We start from the raw sequence: 25,116 nt of genomic DNA, 5'->3' as shown, positions 1-25,116 counted from the left end.
CTTTTCATATCTGTTGCAAATTCATTACTTTTCAAGGGAGGTAATTGAAATAAAAACTATTTGCAAAATTACAATCGATTTATATTAAAGATATATAAGATAATTTATATAAGTTAAAAGAATAGATAGAGATAAGATTAAGAGCTGGTGGATGTGGAGGAGGATTTTATACTTATATAAAATTAAATGGAAAAGTGGATAAACCACAAAATATAAAAGATTAAATAAAATGTCACAGGTCGTGTTTTAGTGAAGCATATCATGCTTTTGTGACGTCAAAAAGAACCTTTCTTATGTCTCCACCCCCTTTATTTTAGCAGATGAATCTATCCAGGGTTCTACAGACAAACTTATCTTTAATATTTTCATTTACTAGCCAAACCCACATGATTTTTAGAATATGACATGTTTGTTCTGTGATGAGTATGTACATAATAAAAAAATTTCTGTGTGTTTTTTTTTTAACAAGTGTAATTCTAAATATACAACAAATTTTATGTTGATACTTGAAGGTATAAACATTCTAATTTCTTAAGATATTTTTTTAAACAGCCTTCATTTAAAAAAAAAAGTATATTGTTCTATTAAACTTTCATTGTTTAAATAATTTAATTTTGTTTTATAAAAAGAAGTTGAAAAGATATTTTCCACTCAGTAGTGAGCCTTGGAAGATTGTCAGTGAAAGAAATACAATCGCCAAAAGATAAGTGTCTCATTATTTTTAGCCGCCACTTTAAAAAAAATCACTCGCAAATGTGATTGTTTCACTCACAATGTAAAGTTTTGCCATCACTTTGTGATGTCATCCATTGGATACAGAAACAAACAAGATCCGCAGAGTTTTTATCAGACTTTCTCGGTCTAGATGTAGATTTGGCATTGGTGACTACATTAAAATTCAAACATGCCGTAACTGAAAGAAAACACAATTGCAACTTTTTTTGCGATTTTTTTTTTTTTTTTTTTTTTTTTTTTTCAGGATTTTGTAATCATGCTCATTTATTTTTTTTTTTAAATTGATGAGCTCCTTTTCTTTTGATTAGTAAGGGTAAAATAAATTAAAAAATTGATATGATAATTACATGAATGATTCTGCGCTATGAAACAGGTGTTATGAAAAATTGAACATTTTGACATGCTGAAATTTTCGCATCTGTCACAAATTTATTCATTTTCAAGGGAGATAATTGAAATAAAAACTATTTTTAAAATTACAATAAATTTATATTAAACATAATGTAAGTTTATACTCTCAGACTGGTTCGCTATTGATATAGGATCCCCTAAAACAATTGTCTCATCAACTTTTTTTTCTACAATCTGCATGCCAAAAAAAAAATTTCCCCTAAAACAATTGTCTCATCAACTTTTTTCTACAATCTGCATGCCAAAAAAAAATTTTAGAAATGATATTTCTAATTGACAGCTTTAAAAATCTGACTCTTAGCATATTTACGAGTTCAACTCTGACATCTTCCAAAACTTCCAATTCTGGCTATAACAATAACAGTAACGGCATTCAATCTCTGGAGGTGGGGGTGGGTTTAGCCATTTCCAAATGTGTTCACCACATCTGGTGTCAAGGTGGTCCACTCCTATTGATCGACAACTGAATCCTTGCCATACGTCAGCTATTCTAGGATCCAGTGTTGAACACCAAAACCACAGCAGCCAACCACACCAGCCCCATGTCTGTACTCTAATTATAATCATCAAAAATGATTCTTTTTATCTTTCAACTCTTCCCAATCCACTACCTTAATACTGAGAGTCTTAAGATTATATTTAGCAGCATTTTAAAGACATCTACACAAGTTTATGTTGACGGCATTTGCTAAGTACTAAAATGTTTTATTAGTTTATGGATGTTTGGTACATATGTTGATCCCAGAATTTGTATTTTTCAGATTATTATTTTTATTTTGGTGGTTATATTCACATAATATAACGTGAACATGAGTAAAAAATAAAAATAAAAATAAATAGATAATCTGAATAATTCAAATAATCCAGATTATCAATCCTCATCTCGAAAACCCTCCTAACAATATTATTGTAAAACCTTTCTTTGTAAAATTTTACTCCGGAAAATTTCTTGGTATAGGGCTTTGTTTTCACATCCAGAGACAGACATGCAACAGGTGTCTTCTGCAGTACCACCGAAATAGCAGAGAGAAACTGAACATGATTGTAGCTAAAAAGAGGAGAACCATGGGAGCCATAGTAACTAGCTATCAGGACACAAGCTAAAGTCTGATCAATCCCCGGCTAGGTCACTTGCAAACTGGTAATTGCAAAGTATCCTGTACCTCTATAAGGCCACCATTCGCCGGTGTATGGAGTACTGGTGTCACATTTGGGCTGGTGCATCTGCTACTAGTCTCTCACTCCTGGACAGGATTCAAAAGAGAGTTATCATCGACGAAATGTTGCATTCCTCTGCCTGTTCTACAAGTATTTTAATGGTGAATGCTCTGACGAATTACAAGCACTTGTACCCCCTTGACGTAAATACCCTCAACAAACCCGACAAGCAGCTAAATCCCACCCCTTCAGTAGAGATCCCTAGCCTTCTACTCAAATAGTTTCTTCCTCAGAACTGCTAGACTTTGGAACTCCCTTCCAGGATTCTGCTTTCCCAACTATACTGACATGCAGAAGTTCAAATGTAACATGAACAGACATCTTGCTACTCATCTCCCTTCATAATATCCCCGCAACTTATGTCCCTGATAGTAGCCCCTTACTTCAAAGTGGCACTGTGCCTTGTTTGGGATGAAAATTGAATAAAGAGAAAAAAAACAAACTTTGTGGAAAGCGTATGATGTGGAAATGCCATAAAAAAATTAGGTTTGCTCACAGTTTCTTAATTATGTTTGTGTTTATAAACATATAAAAGAGAATATCATAAAAAGTTCACATTAATGCCTGTTTTCGTTAACTGTTGTATGTTGCCACAACCACTAGTTTCTCAATCTTAGAGCGAATCCAAAAAAGAGTCTCCAACCTAATAAGTATAGCACTATAAACTAAACTCCAGCGGTCCATGGTTGCAGTATTGCATCCCTGTGCTTGTTTTTTTTATAAATACTTTAATGAAATATCCTTTAATGAACTCCTAGCACTCCTCTTGACGTACATACTTGCAAGTAACCTGATAAGCAGTAAAATCCCACCTCTTCGCTGTAAAGATCCGTAGATGCTGGAAAGCCTTCTACTCATATACCTTCTTATCTCAAGCTGCTAGACTTAGGAATTCCCTCTCGGTTTGTTGCTCGCCCGACTGTACTGACATGCAGAAGTTTATGTGTACTGTGAATAGACATCTCGCTGCTCAACCCTCTGTATAGTATCCCTACAGATGTGATCCCAAATAATAGTCCCTTACATCCAAATAGCACTGTACCGTGTTTATGGTGAATAATTTATATAGATTTTCTGTGTATTGTCTTATTAATTTATTTTATTTTATTTTCAGATTGATTCCCGAGGAGAATCGATTGACAAAAAAATCAATCGGTTGGATATGGAATTAAAAAAATATAAAGATCAGATGAAAAAAATGAGGGAAGGTCCTTCCAAGGTAAAGTAATTTTATCACTTCAAAAAAAAAAAAAAATCTGATTTTTTTTTTTTTTTTTTTTATATATATAGTAACATTTTTTTTTAATATATATATAGTAACATTTTTTTTTAATATATATATAGTAACATTTTTTTTTAATATATATATAGTAACATTTTTTTTTAATATATATATAGTAACATTTTTTTTTAATATATATCTATAGTAACATTTTTTTTTAATATATATATAGTAACATTTTTTTTTTTATATATATAGTAACATTTTTTTTTAATATATATATAGTAACATTTTTTTTTAATATATATATAGTAACATTTTTTTTTAATATATATCTATAGTAACATTTTTTTTTAATATATATATAGTAACTGGCAAAAAACTACCCGCTTTCCGAGTAGCAATTAATCTAGTTTTAGCTTTCTTTATAGAAAAACAGGAACAATTTTCATTCAACATTTTGGTAACTTGGATAAAAAACAACAAAGATATGATTGTTATTGGTGTTGTTTGATATATTTCAATGTTGAGGAAATTTACTGCGTATGAACATGATCATATTTTATTAATAAAAAAAAAACATCAATAAAAAGTTTCTATCTTTTGTTCAAGTTAAAGGATTTGATTTTGGATAAGTATAAAAATGAAAATAAATTCCCATTAAAAACTGATTCTATGATGAAATGAATAAATAAAAAAGCAGAATATAAGTTGATCAATTTTTTTTTTTGCCCCCCCCCCCAACAAAAGGAGGGTGTACCTGTAAATTCACCCTTGCCCGTTTGTCTGTCTGCACTTTTCTCAATAACTATGCCTTTTGATGCCTTGAATTTTTATAAAACTTTTTGAAAAGTTGTAACTAACTGATTTCTATATAATTTTGTTTGTCTATACTTTGCGTTAACTCTTGGGTGTGCTCCAGGGGCTCTTTTAGGGCTAATAAAAACACTTCCATTTTTGGGACTATTTTACTATATTTATCCAAAATTTTCTGTATATGTCTATTTAGCAGTTTTGCATGGTGCTGAACTCAATTTTAAATATGTTAAGACTTTGGGGATTTGGGGGGCGGGGGGGCAATGATGGACTTAGTCATTTCTTTTTTTTTGCATGGTGGAGAATTCAAATTTACATATATTAAGGCCTAAAACTGCATCATTTGTTCAATTTCACCAGGATTTGATGTCCCCTGGGCACTTTTGGGGCTAAATGAAGGGGGTGGGGAATGTTGAACTTGGTCATTTTTTTATGCCTCGTTCATTTAGCACTCATGGGAGACTATGCATGCTTCACTTGTTTTTTCTTTTTTGTTTTTTTTAGAAAGCTAAGAGGAGACACTTTTGATTTTTTTTTTTAATGGAAAATATAGTAGTCACCGTAAACCAAAAAATTTTTATTAAATAAAACATGTTAAAAATGAACATTATTTAAAAAAAAAAAAAAAAAACTTTTTGTTTGTTATTGCATTTAATGCAGAGTTTATTTATTTATTTTTTTTTAAGAAACTATTCCAAAGTTGTGACATTCTCCAAATTTTCAAATCAAGCATAGAAAATGTATAAACTCGGTTATGTTTCTAAACTTGGTGTTTGGGTTCCTTCTTAAAAAAAAAAGCTTTTTGGCCAATCGAATGTAAAAACAGGGAGTTTCAAAATGGGAACAGAAATTTTGTTAGGATGCAGTTGTTCCCTTATGTTCATGTGTATCGATTAGTAGATTATGCTAAAGTATTTGCTAAACTTATCTTGGAATTATATTCTTTGCAGGGAGGTTTATCCAACCTCTCAAATGGTCACCCATCTTGTGTGAGCCATCTTCCACATAACTTTGACGATATAGCAAGAATTGTTATGTCGATGTGGTTCTGCCGCATATGCGAAGAGTAGGATTTTTTTTTTTTAACTGATTAAATTTACTGGGTAAGAGAATTTGATTTTGGAACAATTCATTTTAAAATGAATAATAATCAAATTGTTTTTACCTTACAATAGTTAATTTTCAATTATTATTTCACGTTGCATTTCATATTAATTTTTCTAAAAATGGATGCGGATGGTGATAAGCATACAAATATTAACAAGCATATTCTGAATTTTTGAGATGAGGATTGATTATTTGGATTATACTATTCTCATCTTAAGTATTATTTTCACATTTTGGTCGATGTAACCTGCAACCTTCTTCAGGTGTATCTTGTCAAAATTGGTAATGTTTCTGTCAAATTCGGGGAATCTATGCAGAATTTTGAATGAAACCTTTTATTTCATCCATGGGGGAAGGGGGGTAGTATGTACTTGTTGCGTCAGCCAGGACTTCTAAGTAATTTTAATTGGTCCCCTGATTTATCGGAGAGGGGCCTATATTTTCAGTGGCTTCTGTGCGTCTGTTAGTCTGGATGATTGCCAGATAACCGTCCATTAGTTTTTCCTGAAATTTTGCCACAAATTATATTTTATTAAATAGATATGCACAATAAAAAAATTGGGGGGGGGGGGTCCCATTGTGTCCCCAGGTGCTCAAAAGAGGTCAAAAATAGCCAAAAATGACACATTTTGCCCCATAACTTTTGATCCATCGCTTAGATTTTTCTGAAACTTGGCCAAAATGTGGAGGCCATCATAAATTCAGTATGGGTGACCCTGGCAGAATTCTGGTTCACATTCCTCTGGGACTTTTAGGGTTAAAGAAACATGCCTTTTTGGAGCTTTTTTTCATATTACTCAAAAACTTGATATGTATGTCTATATAGTGGTTTTCCATGGTGCTGAATTCCAATATACATGTCTTAAGGCATGGAACTGCACTGTTTGTCCATTTTCACTGGGATTCAGCATTCCCAGGAGCTCAAAAGGGGTCACAAATGCCCCAAAATTGCAAAAAAATGACACTTTTTATCCCATAACTTTTGCTCCATCAATTAGATTTTTCTGAAACTTGGCAAAAATGTGAAGGCGACATTGGCCCTTCACACTTCACACATTCATCATTTCTTCACTTTTATTTGTGGCGTCATCTCACATGCAGCACAAGAGGGGGACCACGCACCTGCAGCTTGTCTTCAGTAGGTTGAATGGGAACATTCCAGAACATATCTTCCAGCCTTGACACCCCACCCCCTCAGGATTTTTTTCTTATGAAAACTTCATAAAATTTAGGTAAAAACTAAGAGAAATCTGCATTTTCAACTATACAACAGAACCCAGGATATGGCATTAATCCATTCTGGGGTGGGATCATAAGTTGGAATTACCGTATTGGCGGGCCTAAGCAAAATTTTATACAGTATATATATATTTTTTTTTTTTTTTTTTTTTTTTATTCAATTTTCACCCCAAACAAGGCACAGTGCCACTTTGAAGCAGGGGGCTACTATTAGGGAATTAATTAGCGGGGTCATTATGAGTAGAAAGATGTTTGTTAACATTACACTTGAACTTCTGCATATCATTGCAGTTGGGAAAGCAGAATCCCGGAAGGGAGTTCCAAAGACCCGCAGTTCTGGGGAAGAAACTATTGGAGTAAAAGGCTTTCTTGCACCTAGGGATCTCCACTGTAAAGGGATGAGACTTAGTAGCTTGTCGGGTTTGTCGGGGGTAGTTACGTCGGGGAGGTACAAGTGTTTGCAGTTCGTCAGAGCATTCACCATTAAAGTATTTGTAGAACAGGCAGAGGGATGCAACATCTCGTCGATGGGACAAAGGTTGAAGCCCAGATGACAGTTCAGGACCTATCAGGTTTGCGACTCTTTTTTGAACCCTGTCCAGGAGCGAGAGACAAGCAGCAGATGCACCAGCCCAGGTGTGACAACAGTACTCCATACATGGGCGAATGGTTGCCTTATAGAGGTATAGGATACTGGCAGGCGTAAGTAGTTTTAAAATTAGTAACAAAATGCAGTACAGTATATAATACACATGTATATAATTAGCAATATCAGACACCATGTTCAGCGCTGGACAAGGTACACACTGCTACTTAATTTGACACTCATAGTTTTTATATCAGTAATAAGTACATTTCTCCTACCTCCATCAAAATAAAACTTATATAACTAGATTTACAATAAAATTTACTTTAAAATGATTTTAATATTTTTGTTGTGATTTGTATATTTGAAGGAATCATTATTTAAATCTGATTATTAACGATGAAACCTATCAGCATAGCATGCCCACTGGCGATAGATCACTTTTTTCAAATAAGCGGTCAGGGTGTGTTCACATGAATACTCGAAGTAGAAGTTATACTCGTCGATAATGTTTCTAGTTGTTTTAGCTAATTAGGGAAAAGAATTGTCTTTGCTACGGAATTTGAACACAACACTTACGTCTTTCCAGTCAAGTTAGAATATTTCAAAGTTAACGCTTTGTACTACAAAGATAAGTAAAGATAGAAACTGTGTTCAAACACTATTTAATAGCGAAAATATTAATTTCTTTTGTCCTTAAATTTGAAAAGAATTGGATAAAAACTTTTTATGCTAGAGTCGTTAGAAATCCTGGCAAGCGCTTATAAACATGAGAATTTTTGTGCGTCATCGCCCACACACAAAAAAAACAAAACGCGTTTGTCAACTAAAAAGTCTTCATTTTATTTTTGTTATTATTATTTAGAAAGCAAGTTTTTAATTATGAACAGGAAAAGAATATTAAAGAAAAAAAAATTTGAAAAAGAATGACCGACAGTGAACATTGTTTTTTGTTGTTCTTGTTCTTGTTTTTGTTTTTGGTTTTAGAGTCGCAAATAAAACATATCAAAGTTAACGCTTTGTAGTACAAAAATAAGTGAAGATAGAAACTGAGTTCAAACGCTATTTAATAGCAAAAATATTAATTTCTTTTGTCCTAAAATTTGAAAAGCATTGGATAAAAACTTTTTATGCTAGAGTCATTAGAAATCCTGACAAGCGCTTATAAACATGCAAATTTTGATGCGTCGTTGTGCACACAACAAAATCTATAAACACGCGTTCGTCAACTAATTAACAAAGTATTCATTTTATTTTTGTTATTTAAAAAACAAGTTTTTAATTATGGACAGTAAAAGAATATTTAAAAAAAAAAATTATATGAAAAAGAATGACCGACAATGACCATGCTTTTAAATGAGTTAAAATGCACAAACCACTTATCCAGTTAAGTAAAAGAATTTTTATTGGGTTTGTTTTACAATCCACTGAGGTATGAAAAAGTGTCTAAAAAAACAAATATATTATAAATAAATGTTACCAAAGGCAAATACTTTTCTACCTACCTTTATAAATTTTTGGTGTTGTAAATGTTTTTTTCTGTTCAAAAAACAAGTGTCGAGCATTACATGAGAACAAGAAAAAAATGGCCGCGATGTCTCTTGAAGTTTTGACAATGACTTAAAAATAAAAAATTATACAAAATAGTGGTAGAGACTCCTCTGATAATTTTCACAGTAACTTGAAGCCGTTGAAAATGAAATTTAATTATCCTGATTAGTTTAATGAACTTGAAAACATAATTGTAGTCTGTACAAATTTTCCTTTCATTTGATATACTACAAGCCATATTTTGTTAATAATTTGTTTAAATTGTGTTATGGTTGCCATCTTGGATTTCCTGGTTGCCATCTTGGATTTTTCATGGTGTAATCATGACAAATAATAAAGTCCATCAGAATAATATTTCGCATGATGATAGTCTTACCTCTCATTTTTTAAACTGTTTTTTTTTTTATGATGCTTCTACTTGAAGCCGTTAAAATGAAACTTAATTATACTAATTAATATACTAATTAATTTAATGTACTTGAAAACATAATTCTGATCTGTACAAAATTTCCTTTAATTTGATATGCTACAAGCCATATTTTGTTAATTTCTTTGAATTATGTCATGGTGGCATTTAGGATTTCCTGGTCGCCATTGATGTTATAATGGAAAATGATAATGTCCATCAGAATAATACTTCCTATGATGATAAAGTTTACTTAACATCTTTCTTAGCTGGTTTTATGATGTTTCTACTTAAAACTGTTAAAATGAAGCTGAAATATGCTAATTAGTATGCAAGTTACCAAGTAAGATGGTCATAAATAACGGCAACTGAACTTTTTTGGTATTATGATAATATGTTCAAAATTTCATCATAATATCTTAAAAAGATCTGAAGATACAGCTTTTAAAGATGGGTCAGTTTGTAAATTGTGCAAATTTCCCACCATTTTCAGTTACAAGTTTATATGCATTTGAATAGGACTGACTTAAGGCAAAATGTCCAGTAAACTACACATTTTTTGATACTTTGATTAGTCATAACTCCAGTTCCAATGGACCAATTTAAAAAAACTGAAGATATTATTTCTTTGTTTTTTATGCTCTTTTCAATAATGCTTGATTTGAGTTTATTTGATCTAAAGAAAAAAAAATGGTGTGGTATTGCTAATATAATCAAATATTATAAATAACACTGTAATTTAATTATGTAAACAACTAATTGTTATCAGTTGTTGTTTATATAATTGAAGTCGTATCGATCGCATCACGTGGACGACGACGACACATGCTTTATTTATTTTATCTGATTATTTTATTTCAGAATATGGTCAAACAAAAAGCGATGCGAGTATTGAAGCAGAAAAAAATGTACGTATATTTTGCTAAACTTGTAAAATATTTATTTATTGAGATTGTCGGACTGACTTCCTCATGTTGGTTGTTATAATCACAACGTTTCGGCCGTTTTTCCCTCCGGCCTTCATCAGGTGTTTTGTATCGAACTGGGGAACCGTTTGTTAGGAGTCTCGAACCCAACCCTTTATTATTATTACGGGGGTACCGTATTCGGACTCCAGCTAGGCTCTGGGACATAATTGCTGATTCTCTGTTTTGAATGTTACTTTTCACTGCCTTCGTTCAGGATTGAACTCAACACCTTTGGGTAACTGTAAACTTTGATACAACGTCTAGGACCACTTGGCCATATATACAAAACCACCTGATGAAGGCCGGAGGGCAAAACGGCCGAAACGTTGTGACTATAACAACCAAGATGAGGAAGTCAGTCCGACAATCTCAATAAATGAAAACACCTCATCTCAAAAATACAGACAATTACTTGTAAAATATTTGTGACAAACCTAATGAAACCCAAATTTTAGGAGAATCTGATGAGTTCGTTGAGTGCAAAAAGATTTATTTCAGAGTTTAAATGAGAAATATATTACATTTCTGCATTTTTGAGATAAGGATTGATTATTTGTATTATTTGGATTTTTTGGACTATCGTTCGCAGCTTGAGTGTCATTTTCACGACGTTTTAGCTGATGTAACCTCCAACTTTTTGCAGGTCTATCTTGTCAAACTCGGGTTCTGCAGCTGAATCTTTTTTCTGATTTATAACTGAAAGTGTTGAGGGTTATTCAGAAAATTTTTTGGAAATTGTGGAAATTCAGACTTTTGCAAAGCTCATAGCTAATGGCTGTGATTGTAAAAAGAGTGGTATCTGTATTTACCAAATCCCCTGCATGAAACCAGGTTTAATGTGAGGGACTTTGTTCCTTTCAAGTGTCGGGATTATTTGCAAAATTTTTAACCTAAATATCCCAAATCTCTAGACCATAGGAAATAGAGACAAACTTTTACAACATTTGATTGTAGATATTTTCTGCAAGATTGTTTTAATCATCTATATATATATATATAAACGAAAATGTATGTATGTATGTATGTGTGTTCGCTTTTTGTGAATGTCTGTAAAAGGCTTTTTTCGCTGGACTTTTCGGTTGGTTCATTCCTTCTTAAAACTTTTTATATCACGTATAAATGATAATATATATGAGTTACGAACGGGGGTCGCCTGTCTATTTAATTTGCCCGACTTTCACGTGTTATTTTTTCCAGATTTTTAGAGCGTCCCGTGTATCTTTCACTTTTCAGTATAAAACAAGCGGAAACTGGCTTGCAGCCGCGTCATGTTTCAAGGTCAAACATCACGCGACTTAAGGTTCTCGCACTTGTTAATTTAATTTTATAAACGTGACCGAGATGGCTAGGTCCCAGGGTTTTTTTTCTATTTCTTTTCCATCTCCACGTCAAAGGTTTGGGGTTCAAGCCTACTTTTCTACTAAAACTTTTGTTTTCCTTTTATATCTCCAAACACCTGGCCAACACACACACCTACAAACACCCGGGCCATGCCGGGTATTCCCCGCTAGTCTATAATATAAATCTCACCTGTGTGTTTAAATCTATGTATGTATGTATATCTGCTTAAAACTTTCAACAGAGGCAACGGATTTTCACAAGATCAGTATAATTTTAAAGCCTGACCCTTCAGATAACAGATATCGAAAAATTGGCTAAAAACATTAATTCCTTCACCCTCAACTGGGCACTTTTCTACAATCGATTTAAAAAAAAATTCCTTTGTTTCACGTGTTTGTCCTTTTCGTATAAATAAAGTAAAACTAATCAAATGCAAACACACAAATGCCTGGCCTTCCAGGCTGGGCTGATGCTTCACTTAAGTAATTAGGTTTGGTCAATGTGGGGGAAACCCTTCATATCAGACAATTGCTATTTATTTGGACACTGCCAGAGTGCCCCCCTTTTTGGAGAAGCTGCCCCCCCCCTCCCCATTAAAAAACGACTTTGTGTCTAATTTTCTTTTGTGGGGAAGCAAATAAATACAACATGCAAACGCCTGGCCTTCGAGCCGGGTAATATCTGTTCTGTAATTTATTCTTGGTCAATGAATGGTCATACTGAGACAATTACTGTTTATTTAGATACTGCAAGAGTGCCCCCTTTTTGGGGGAGCTGGTCTTCTCCCACAATAAAAATGACATGTCTAATTTGCTTTCGTGGGGAAGCAAATAAATACCAAGACAGAAAGTGGGGAGCTTAACTAGCCCCAGGCCATGTTTAAAAGCAACGTTCATTTCTGGGCATGCGTAGCAACTCCTATGATTCTTAAGTTAATTACAAACTCTTTGAATTCACTATCATCTTTGGCCTAATGGTTAGCGAGGAGGACTAATTACCCTATGTTTTCGAGTTCAATCCCACCTCTCTCTCTATCTTTATTTTTTTTATTCACAATTTTTTCCTCTTTCGCTGTTCGGGTTCGAGCTTGCCTACCTACTACCACTTTTTTTGCTCAACACACACCTCCAAACACCCGGGCAACACCAGGTCCCTAGACTAGTCTAATATATAAAGTAAGATTAGACTTTTATCATTTCTTTGTTATCAATAGCTTTCTTCCTACAAAATCCATATTTGACTGTCAGTTTTTCTTGTGGATGCAACATGTGGTTAAGAAGAAAATATTGTGTTTGATTCAGAATTATTTTCAAAGACTCACCATTTTGAAAAGATGGGGTAGGGGACATAACTCTGTATTCGTCAGTGCAATTATTTCCTTTTAATTGGAACTAAAAAAAAAAACATTTTAGAAAAAAAAAAAAGCCCTCAAAACTAGCATACAAAAGAAAAACAAAACAAATTACAAATAAGTACATTACTGGGTAATACCAAGTCGTGACAGCTAGTGCTTAATAAACTGTTAATGTATATATGAATACAGGTTTCCCTTTTTTCTTTTTTTTTGTCATGCTTTAGTAGGAAGCATTAACAAGAAAAGAAAGGAAGGGGAGTAGATAGTGGAGAGGAAAACACATCCTTCTAGGTTTGAAAAATTCTAAACTTCCACTGAAAAACACAATCTCATATCATTGAAATGTTAATATGTATTGATTTATACAAATAAATGCGAAAGTTTTTGTCTCGTGTTTACAAGAAACTACGGCAAGTACGGCATAATCACGTTGACACACCGGTTCCCATCAGATCACTGAAGTTAAGCAATGTTGAGCCTGGCTAGTACCAGATGGGTGACCACTTGGGAATCTTAGGTGCTGTATGTGCTTTCCGCTTATCTCGGCATTGTTTCCAGTCGTCGTGAACCTCCACTTGCCACTGGTATTTAACAATGTTGATCCAGGAGAGTCGAGGTTGGTGATTGCGCAACTCTTGCTACAAATATTTCACGTGCATGCACCTTTACCGTGGGTATCTCTAATCTTTCAAGACTGAAGGAAGTCTTTTCTACAAGAAACTTATGATTTCAAGTAATGAACTTTGTGAAGGGATAGCAATTTGGCACATCCAGCAAATGAGTAATAAAATAGACTTCACTTTACTCCAATTTCATAATTTTATCCGATGATCAGGAGTGCATGTGTTATGTTTTTTTTTGTATCATGCAAAATTACATCAGTGGAGTGGTTTTCTGCATCTCTTTATTCTATTTTTTTTAATTTATATATTTATTTATTATGATAATCTTGTGATTACTATCAACGTTCCCCTCAGTGTTAGAAAGTACAAAAAAAAAAAAAAATAGAGGGAAAAATATGACAAGAAAAGAGGAAATAAGTTTATCAGTAGAACAAATGTATAGAAAGTTGTTCACAAAGGAACACAAAACTAAAGCTAAAATAGGATTGTTAATCAAGGTGTGGCAATTAATGTAAAAAAAAATAGGATTGAACAAAGAATTGGCCAATATATTTTAAACCACACAAGTGTTAGGAAGTGAAATTTAAAAAGGGGAAGAAAAATACAACAAAAAGGAAATAAGTTTATCAGCAGAACAAAGATTTTAGTAAGTTGTTCACCAAAGCATACAAATAGAACTAAAAGTAATATTGTTAATCAAGTTGTGACAGTGGTTTTGGACAAAAAGACTAGACAATAGAGGTTAATACATTTAGAGTTAGTTTACAGGCAATTTTAGGTGTGACAGTGAGTTCTGCGACAGTTTACGGATTGTCTTGAGTTTAAAACAGTTGAGAACATTGTCCAGTTTGGAACAGCGGATCAGAGGTCCCTCGAGAGAGATTTGAAGCTGGGTGAGAGTAGATCAGGCTGAGCTGGGGACTGATGCCGACTGGACAGTTAGTGACATACAATGTTTAAGGTCCCTCTTTCTATGCTATATGACTGTATTACACACACACACACACACGTGCCCAAAGCTTAAGTGATTTACATCAAGTACACGTCTTGTTTTATTTTATTGTAATGCGATCACAAAAACTATTGTCATTTGGCCACAATTGTTTCTTTTGTTTTATTTTTCTTTTTTTTAATCAATAATGGAAAGTTTTTTTTTCTTATTCCATTTGTAGGTATGAACAACAAAGAGAACAGTTGGATAACCAATCTTTCAATTTGGAACAACAAAACTTTGCCATCCAATCATTAAAAGATACAAAAACAACTGTTAGTATGAAAACATTACTTTATTATTATTTTTTTATCTTTCATATATATATATATATATATATATATATATATATATATATATATGAACAAAAGATTAATAAAACATGTTAAAAGACATCTTGAAAAAGAGTTAAAAACATATTTAATTGTAAAAAAAGAAAGCACAAGATAAGTGGATAGTCCTTAATCCGCGGAGTTTCGAAGAAATAATCTCCTTCTCATCAGAGGGCAGGAATTAGCAAAATGCAGGATCGGATTTTGCATATAAAAGTATTTAATGAAACTACAAGTAAGTCACAGATCTTACTTGGTTAAAAAAAAGGGTGAGGTAAGGGGAACAGAATATTAATATTTATAATATATTTTAAGTTTACCATTTTGATTACCTTGGTAAACTTATTGTAATTTTTATATATATATATGTGTATATATATATATATATATATATATATATATATATATATATTATAAAAAAATCTTGTGTATATATTTATAATGTTTTGAATTTATATATTTTAAAAGCTAATAAATATGAAGAGATTAGTAAATAAGAATGTAAATATATATCATAAAATTAAGTAGATTCTTTATTTTTATGATATCTTTCTGTAATTTTAATACAATCTGACTAAGACATTGGGAAATTTTTTTTTTTAATTAGAAATTCAAACAATCTTCATTTATGAAAAATAATGTCTTTTAAATGTTGCCCATTTTCGGCTTCACATATTTGTGCTATTTCCAAAATCTTATTCATGACAGATTGCAGAATCTCTAGATTGCGATTCAACTCCCTTATTTCATTCCTGATGTTTTCCGCCAATTCTTGCAGGATTTAGGCTGTCCAAAAAATCATTCCAGCACATTCATAGAAAATATATTAAAGATTAAATATTTTTAAGGAACATAAAGAAAATAAAAGTTGAAGCAAAAGATATGAATTTATGGCAACCAATTATAGTGCTAGTCCTTCAATAGAATGGGAGGATGATGTTAGAATCCAAGTTAGTTGAAGAAATCCACATTGAAAGCAAATTCCAATTTTTCTTTTTTTTTTTATGATAAAGCATCCTTGGTTCTTAGTAATAATCCTTTGGGAATGGATGATCCAAGATTCATTCTGCCTCATTTTTAGGTGGTGTAATCCCTGTATGGGATATCCACTGGAAGATGTTCTCTTATATAGATTAAAATGGATTTTCTTGAATTAAATTTTAAAAAACAAAAAACAAAAAAAAAACATAAATTTCATTTGCTCTATTAAATATATTGAGTTATTCCCTTTTTGGCTGGGATTGTCTTATATAAAAATCTCCCAAAAATATTTTGAAAGACTTGATACCACAAGATTCAATAAATCTATGTTCCTATTCGCCTCAGGATTCTGATATATATATATATATATATATATATATGTTGAGCAAAAAAAAAAAGTGGTAGTAAGAAGGCAGGCTCGGACCCGTACCACGAAGGAGGAAAAGAATGGGGAAAAAAACATGACGTCTTTGTTGTTACGACCACGCCAAACCGGAAGTGACGTAGATTTAAATTAAAGCTAGACAATCGAAAAGAGGGGATGACTTTCGATAATATCGGCGAAAAAAATGACCCCCTCCCTGTAGAAAAGTGCCCAGTTGAAGGTAAAGAAATTAATGTTTTTAGCCAATTTTTCGATATTTGTTGTCTGAAAGGTTGAGCTTAAAAACGATACTGATCTTGTGAAAATCCGTTGCCTCTGTCAAAAGTTTTAGGTAGACATGCAAACATACATACATAGATTTATATATTGGTAGTTCAAATTTTCGACCCAAACCGATTAAAAAGCTTGCCCTATCTCTGAATATCCTTTATGTAAAGTTTCAAATGTTTAGACCGGAAATTGTCTGAGTAATTGGTAGAGATCGCAGCAGTCAATTTTTTTTTAACTTTGACCCCTATTATGACCTCTTAACATTTATTGTTTTGGGCTCAAATCAAGTTATCAAGTTAGATCTATGGCCAAGGAACTGATATCTAAAATTTCAAGTGTTTAGACCCAAAATTGTCAGAGGAGTTTGGTAGAGTTCTCGAAGGTCAAATCGTTGAATTTTGACCCCTTAACAGCCAAATTTCTGGCCGAAAACCGATTCAAAGATTTTCCCAAATCTCAGTACCCTGTGTATCAAATTTCGAGTCTTTAGACTGAAAATTGACAGAGATATTGTGTAGGGAAATGTACACAGACAGACAGACACTTTTATAGATATATAGATATTTTATAGATATATATATTTGATAAAGCCAGAGGGTGAAGAATCTTCCATATTTCTATTTTTAATTCATATTGTTGGATTTATATCAACTGAACATCTTTGAACATATATATATATTGTGACCTAATCTTAAAATTGGATTATGTATTTAAATCAAAATTTAAATATTTAATTTTAGACTGACGCGATATATCGTTTTTTTTTGTTTTTATATTTTGTCGCCAAGTTAAAATAAAACGATTCCCACAAGATAGGCTAATACAGTAGTTGTTTTGAACTGAGCGAGAGTCTACTAATGTACCCTACCCTATAAGCCATATAATCTGTTTGTAAGTGAGACACGTGGGGCAGATGAACACAAGTGAGAAATAGCAAAGTTGATAGGATTGGGGGATAGAAAAATTACTAGTTAGAAGTATTTTTTAAGTCGCCTTCATGCGAATGCCTTCAAAAATTACCCAAGGACGACATTGTGACAATAGGGAGACATTATGGACTAAGTGTTAGACCTGCTCTTCGTAGAGTAGAATTAATCCCTATAGTAGAAGAATATCTTAAAAACCAAAATAAAAATGTTATGACAGGAGTAGATAGCTTCATAGAATCTCCCACATTCGAAGGACTGCATAGCTTGAAAAAGGACGATATTACAGTCATAGGAAAACGTTAGAACTTAGCTGTCACACCCAGTATGAGGAAGACGCAATTGGAAAGAATAGTAACAATATACTTAGTGGAAAATAAAGTATTCGATAAAGCAACGTTAAAATTAGTACCGACAGCTGAAGAGAAAATCCGCGTAGAGACAGAAAAAACTAATATAAAAATCAGTCAAGCGACTAATACGGAAGAAGTGAAGGCGTTGATAGACGAACATATAGGTGCAGTAGACATGTTCACAAATAGTTCTACGAATTTCCCACCCCAACTAGTTTGTCCTAACCCAGTTAAGCTAAGTAATAGTGATGACGGAATAAATAAAATAAACTACAGAGACGGTGATATTAGTGGGGATGAATTGAAAGAAAAAGCTAAAAACGACAGGAGAAATTAGACGATAAAGGTGATAAGGACCACGATAATATATCAAAATACAAGGAGGACGACAGTTATAAGTTAGATGATGCTGATTATGAGGACGGCAGTAGTAAAAGAATATCTGAGGGGGGGGGGTAATTCATTAAGGAAGCCAGTGAGACTAAACTTTCCTGTGTTGGAAAGAAGGTTGGTGAAGTCCACGTAAACGACGATAGTAGTAACAAATACAACGACGATAACGTTGACGGTGAAGACGATAGTAATAATGATTACAACGATGTTTTCATTCTTCTCGGAAATTTTTTATCATACCCCCATGTTTATTTTTTATTGTTTTATATTATTAATAAGACAAGCGACAAGTATCGAAGAAATAAGCAAAATAATAGGCGAACATATTAGTGCAATCGCCATGTTTGCAAATAGCTCTACAAACTTCCCACTCCAATTAGTTTCTCCCAACTCAGTTAAATTAAGGACAACGAGTACTATTTTAACGTCACCTAAAAGTCAGGAATCTCACGAATGTAGTACCGAGCCTTCCTAACTGGACACTGGCGGAAATCACTCTTTTCGGTTTAGGCCGCTGACCTGTTAAGAGGTCTCTCTCCTCGTGGGAGGAGGGGGGGGGTCGACTTCTTTCCCTCATGCGAAAAGGGGATACGGATACACGACACATGGACGACACATTATTCTTCTCCAGTCATGCAAGAGAATGCGATTAATTTACTTTCTCACGAAAGTGACAATGACTTTTTCCCCATCGTGCAAAGGAGATACGGATGTACTGACGCGGACGATGTGATCCCTTATCACTCACAAAAGAGACAGATATATAAAGCACGAGCAAGAAAAGAGAACACGTGAATTTGCTATTCAAACTTTTCCCCACCAAAGGAAATATCTTGGATTAACTGCGTTGTTGACGAGTTGTGAAACACACCAGCAAAAGAAACAAAAAAAAAAGGGGAAAACAAAAGAGACCTGTAAGTGCAAAGACTTTCATTACCCCTCCCCCCAAAGACTTTCGCTCATTTCAATATACTTCAGATTCCATAACTTTGAATAAATTTCTTTTTCTTTTGTTAAACTCTTCCTTTTTTTATCTTTAATAAATCTATTTTTGTATCATTTGGAAAAGTGTTTGTTATATCGTTATTTCATCGCGTTTTTATTGTGTTCGTCCTTGTATCTCTATCCACTTGTTTTATTTTTTTTGCTGTGTCACATGTGATAAAGAGAAAAATACTTGGGTTTTTGCTTTCCGTACATTCCCTTATACTCCCCCCCCTTTTGGCAACATGTCACAAAGATAAATGATATTTGTTTTATCATTAAGTTTCCGTTCATACCCCTACGTTATAAATTGCCTTACCACACCTTTTATCACATATGTAACAATATATATATATATATATATGTATATATATAAAGTAGTAGTGCGTGTGTCTGTGTGTACAACTCTCCTACAGCCCATACCACTGGACCGATCATGACCGAACTTGGCACGATAATAGTCCTTCATGTAAGGATGGTGTACAAGTTGAAGATCGAAGGTTAAGATCATATTTGGTGTGGCTCTTCATAAACTCCCCACCTAGGGATGGTGCACACCAAGTTGGGGTATCTTTGCTATATTTTTGATAAAAATGTGTTTGTGATACTAAACAAATGTTATTCTTTGTAATTTTTTCAATTTTTATATGTAGCAATATAACTATCAACTTTAATATGCCCTATTTGCTTTAAAAGTTCTTAGTTGGATTTCAATCATTTTAGAAGGTAGTTAAAAATTAAAACATCTTAAGCAATAGTTGCTCTTAAAATATCCACTTACTGCAAGGGTGCTTGTGAAGTGGGTACCCAAGCGTACAACAAAGTCCCACATGAACTGCGGTTATCTTTGAATATATGTAATAATTTATTAATTTCATTTACCTCATATTTAATCTAATTTAGCTCTAGATGACCTAACTCTCCTTCTATTGAGCTGATTACATATCTGTAGTATTCCGGTTATAATTCATATGCTTTCCCCATATATATATATATATATACATACATACACAAACAACAGTGTTCTCTATAGAAATAAATGTTAGAGAATCTACATAAAATCTAAAAGTGTATTCTTATGTAAAAAATTTACCAGAGGAGACAATGGAAGTGCACAACTGCAAAAAGTTTTTTTTTTTTTTAAATCGGTATTAGTTTCATGGAATTACCCATCTTTTTAAGAGAGAGGGCAGTAGTGAGATAATAGCAAAAATAATATGCATCAACCCGAGGATGATTTCATGATAATGAGATACGACTAGAAACTTAAATAAGTACAAGTAAACTCATTTACAATAATTTAGAAGTGAGATAGTCTTACAATAATTTAGAAGTGAGATAGTCTTACAATAATTTAGAAGTGAGATAGTCTTACAATAATTTAGAAGTGAGATAGTCTTACAATAATTTAGAAGTGAGATAGTCTTACAATAATTTAGAAGTGAGATAGTCTTACAATAATTTAGAAGTGAGATAGTCTTACAATAACTTAGAAGTGAGATAGTCTTACAATAATTTAGAAGTGAGATAGTCTTACAATAATTTAGAAGTGAGATAGTCTTACAATAATTTAGAAGTGAGATAGTCCTACAATAATTTAGAAGTGAGATAGTCCTACGATAATTTAGAAGTGAGATAGTCCTACGATAATTTAGAAGTGAGATAGTCTTACAATAATTTAGAAGTGAGATAGTCTTACAATAATTTAGAAGTGAGATAGTCTTACAATAACTTAGAAGTGAGATAGTCTTACAATAACTTAGAAGTGAGATAGTCTTACAATAACTTAGAAGTGAGATAGTCCTACAATAACTTAGAAGTGAGATAGTCTTACAATAACTTAGAAGTGAGATAGTCTTACAATAACTTAGAAGTGAGATAGTCTTACAATAACTTAGAAGTGAGATAGTCTTACAATAACTTAGAAGTGAGATAGTCTTACAATAATTTACTAGTTTTTAAAGTCTATACAATTTCGTTCCTTGTGATTTACATCTCATTAAAAAGTAAGTTTGTATGAATCAGTCCAGTACGACATTTTTGACTGGCTCGATTCTGTTGTTGCCGTTGGTTTACCAAGTTCTTTCTGAGATCAGGTTCTTGTTTAAATTAAAAATCAAACAATATCATGATTTTACAATTATTTATAATTGGTGTGAGTTTTCGATCTACGTTGGTTGTGAAAAGTTCACAAATTTTTTTTTACTCTTTATAGTTATTGAGAAAATTCACATTTATGTTAATATTGTATTTTTATAGAGTTATATATGTAATAATTGTTCATAATGAATTTTTTTTTACAAAGAATTTTTATTGTATGATTTATCTCCCCTTTTAAATACGATTTATTGCCCTTGTGTTGATAGAAAGTACTGTTTTTAGAGTAAATTTTTATTTATTTTTATTATTCTTTTTTAGATAAAATTTTTTATTTTTATTATATTCTTTTTTAGATAAAATTTTTTATTTATTTTTATTATTCTTTTTTAGAGAAAATTTTTTATTTATTTTTATTATTCTTTTTTAGAGAAAATTTTTTATTTATTTTTATTATTCTTTTTTAGAGAAAATTTTTTATTTATTTTTATTATTCTTTTTTAGAGAAAATTTTTTATTTATTTTTATTATTCTTTTTTAGAGAAATTTTTTTATTTATTTTTATTATTCTTTTTTAGAGAAAATTTTTTATTTATTTTTATTATTCTTTTTTAGAGAAAATTTTTTATTTATTTTTATTATTCTTTTTTAGAGAAAATTTTTTATTTATTTTTATTATTCTTTTTTAGAGAAAATTTTTTATTTATTTTTATTATATTCTTTTTTAGAGAAAATTTTTTATTTATTTTTATTATTCTTTTTTAGAGAAAATTTTTTATTTATTTTTATTATTCTTTTTTAGAGAAAATTTTTTATTTATTTTTATTATTCTTTTTTAGATAAAATTTTTTATTTTTATTATATTCTTTTTTAGAGAAAATTTTTTATTTATTTTTATTATTCTTTTTTAGAGAAAATTTTTTATTTATTTTTATTATTCTTTTTTAGAGAAAATTTTTTATTTATTTTTATTATTCTTTTTTAGAGAAAATTTTTTATTTATTTTTATTATTCTTTTTTAGAGAAAATTTTTTATTTATTTTTATTATTCTTTTTTAGAGAAAATTTTTTATTTATTTTTATTCTTTTTTAGAGAAAATTTTTTATTTATTTTTATTATTCTTTTTTAGAGAAAATATTTTATTTATTTTTATTATTCTTTTTTAGAGAAAATTTTTTATTTTTATTATTCTTTTTTAGAGAAAATTTTTCATTTATTTTTATTATTCTTTTTTAGAGAAAATTTTTTATTTATTTTTATTCTTTTTTAGAGAAAATTTTTTATTTTTATTATTCTTTTTTAGAGAAATTTTTTTATTTATTTTTATTATTCTTTTTTAGAGAAAATTATTTTTATTATTCTTTTTTAGAGAAAATTTTTTATTTATTTTTATTATTCTTTTTTAGAGAAAATTTTTTATTTATTTTTATTATTCTTTTTTAGAGAAAATCTTTTATTTATTTTTATTATTCTTTTTTAGAGAAAATTTTTTATTTATTTTTATTATTCTTTTTTAGAGAAAATTTTTTATTTATTTTTATTATTCTTTTTTAGAGAAAATTTTTTATTTTTATTATTCTTTTTTAGAGAAAATTTTTCATTTATTTTTATTATTCTTTTTTAGATAAAATTTTTTATTTATTTTTATTATTCTTTTTTAGAGAAAATTTTTTATTTATTTTTTATTATTCTTTTTTAGAGAAAATTTTTTATTTATTTTATTATATTCTGAATCATTCAGCATGAAACACTTCATTTCTCTCTGGTTGAATGTGGATCTTTATTTTATTTTTTTAAAATTTTATTTTTAGGTGGATGCAATGAAAGGTGGTGTAAAGGAGTTTAAAAAGGCTTATAAACATGTCAAAATTGATGATATTGAGGTAAGTATATTAACTATGCTGCAACACATTTCATGAACAAAAACCGTTTACTTTTAAGGAACGTGTATCGTTTGATATAAGAGTTTAAATAACATCTCATTGTTACATATACGAGGTGCCTTCAATAAGTTTCCAGATTTTTTACGTACTTTTATTGATAATACACACATGAAACTCTAGTCCTCTTTGAAGTAATCTCCCCCGGCTGCAATGCATTTGTTGCACTTTTCTAACAACTCTTGGAAGGCCTCATGAAAGTCCTCTTGCGTGAGCATATTAATGACCCTCGTCACAGCCTCTTTCGTCTCCTCGGTTGTCTCATAACAACACCCTCTAAGGTTTTCCTGAGCTTAGGGAATAATCAAATGTCATAGTGAGCAAGGTCTGCACTATAGGGAGGGTGAGGAACCGTCTTGATCCCAATCTTGGTCAAATCATCTGTGATAAGGTTGGAGTTGTGGACGGGTGCATTGTCCTGGTGAAAATGCCACTGACCCAATTTGAAGAGTGCTGGCCAATGGAATCTCTTTCTTAAAACTTCAACATAGTATTCCTTGTTGACTGTCTGTCCAGTGGGAACCCTGTGCTTGTAAATCATGCCTGTGCTGTCAAAAAAAGGGATCATCATAAGTTTCTGGGTGGATTTGCTCTGTCTGGCTTTCTTGGGTCTAGGAGAGTCAGCATACTTCCACTGAGAACTCTATCTCTTGGTGTCTAGGTCATAGCAATAGAATCCAGATTTCATCACAGGTCATCAGAACATCAAGAACTGAATTGATCAGCTTGACCGTCTCCCTGTTGTCATGACAACGTCTTTCTTTCTGATCTTCTCTGAACACCTTTGGGACAAACTTTGCGCAAATCTCCCGCATTTTCAGTGCCTCGGTAATTATTTTATCTACAGTTCTCACACTGACATCAAATTGTGCATTTATCTCCATATATAATATTTTGATTGCAGAAATTCCTCTCAGAACCAAAGTACTGTAGGTTTGCAACAACTTGAAATTCAGTATTTCGATTTTTGCTCTAATAATGTTTTTTTTGTTGTTGTTTTCTTTTATATCTGAATTGTGTTTGTTTTTGTAAGATTGAAAGGAGATTTTGGGAACAAAACATTGCATAAATTCATGGCATGTATTACCATGTACTAATTTCTTGACCTGCGACATGACAATTAAGTAGATACCATTGATTTTGATTGAAAATCAATATTTTGATTTTTTGTTTTTGAAGACAATTTGCGAAAATTGAGTTTTTAGTTATCTCCCCTAGATAAAACCCGGGATTCAAACTAGCACCGAAAGACAAAGGTTAATTTCTTGGCTCTACAAAAAGACATAATGTTTTATTATGGTTGATTGATATACATTACAAGATTAGTGATAAAATAACTTGCAAAAAAAAAAAAAATCAATACCATTGACATCTGCTGTTTGTACTGGTTGTCATATGTTGATACAAATGATTAACTCTGACCATAAAATAAAAAAAATTTTGGTGTGACACTCTTTAAAGTGTACTTGACTTTTGGTGACATTCACCCAGGATTTGTTGAGCCAGCTCCTTCCATAGAATACAGCATCCCTGATGATCCACAATGGTCTTCAGCAGCCAAGACAGTGGTGGGAGGTTGATCCCAGGACCATCGTAAACCTATGCACCAGAGCTAAGTTTGACTTCAGCTTTGTAACCACATCTTTAGCTTGTCTCTCGATCATTTTCGCCAATCTTGGAGTTATTACTTGGTTTCTCTACCTAAAGAATACAAGTTTGAGTATAAATGACTAAGATTTTGTAAAATAAATAAGATGCATTTACTGTGGTCCATTTGCACCATTTTTTCTTATTGTTTCACTACTGTTTCATTTTTCTTGCTAGAAATGTTTCTAATGCTATGCTGACGGAAGGGGGGGGGGCTAGTAACATCCAATTTGCTAATC

At 31.6% G+C, this 25,116-nt stretch overlaps 1 protein-coding gene and 1 pseudogene across 1 annotated transcript in view; both read left to right on the top strand.

Annotated features, from left to right (window-relative positions):
- Window positions 1–25,116, top strand: part of LOC145258132 (charged multivesicular body protein 5-like) — a 37,782-nt gene that overhangs the window by 6,655 nt on the left and 6,011 nt on the right. The window contains exons 2-5 of the mRNA XM_080115876.1: window positions 3,479–3,583; window positions 10,153–10,199; window positions 14,750–14,843; window positions 23,102–23,173. Of these exons, the coding sequence (XP_079972002.1) occupies window positions 3,479–3,583; window positions 10,153–10,199; window positions 14,750–14,843; window positions 23,102–23,173 (318 nt within the window). The remainder of the gene's footprint in view (window positions 1–3,478; window positions 3,584–10,152; window positions 10,200–14,749; window positions 14,844–23,101; window positions 23,174–25,116) is intronic.
- Window positions 13,367–13,483, top strand: LOC145258434 (5S ribosomal RNA; annotated as a pseudogene).

This window comes from Euprymna scolopes, chromosome 33, assembly GCF_053919585.1.
Source record: "Euprymna scolopes isolate OS-2025 chromosome 33, ASM5391958v1, whole genome shotgun sequence".
NCBI lineage: Eukaryota > Metazoa > Mollusca > Cephalopoda > Sepiida > Sepiolidae > Euprymna > Euprymna scolopes.
The sequence above is the reverse complement of the archived record's forward strand: the minus strand, read 5'-3'. Positions and strand labels throughout refer to the sequence as shown.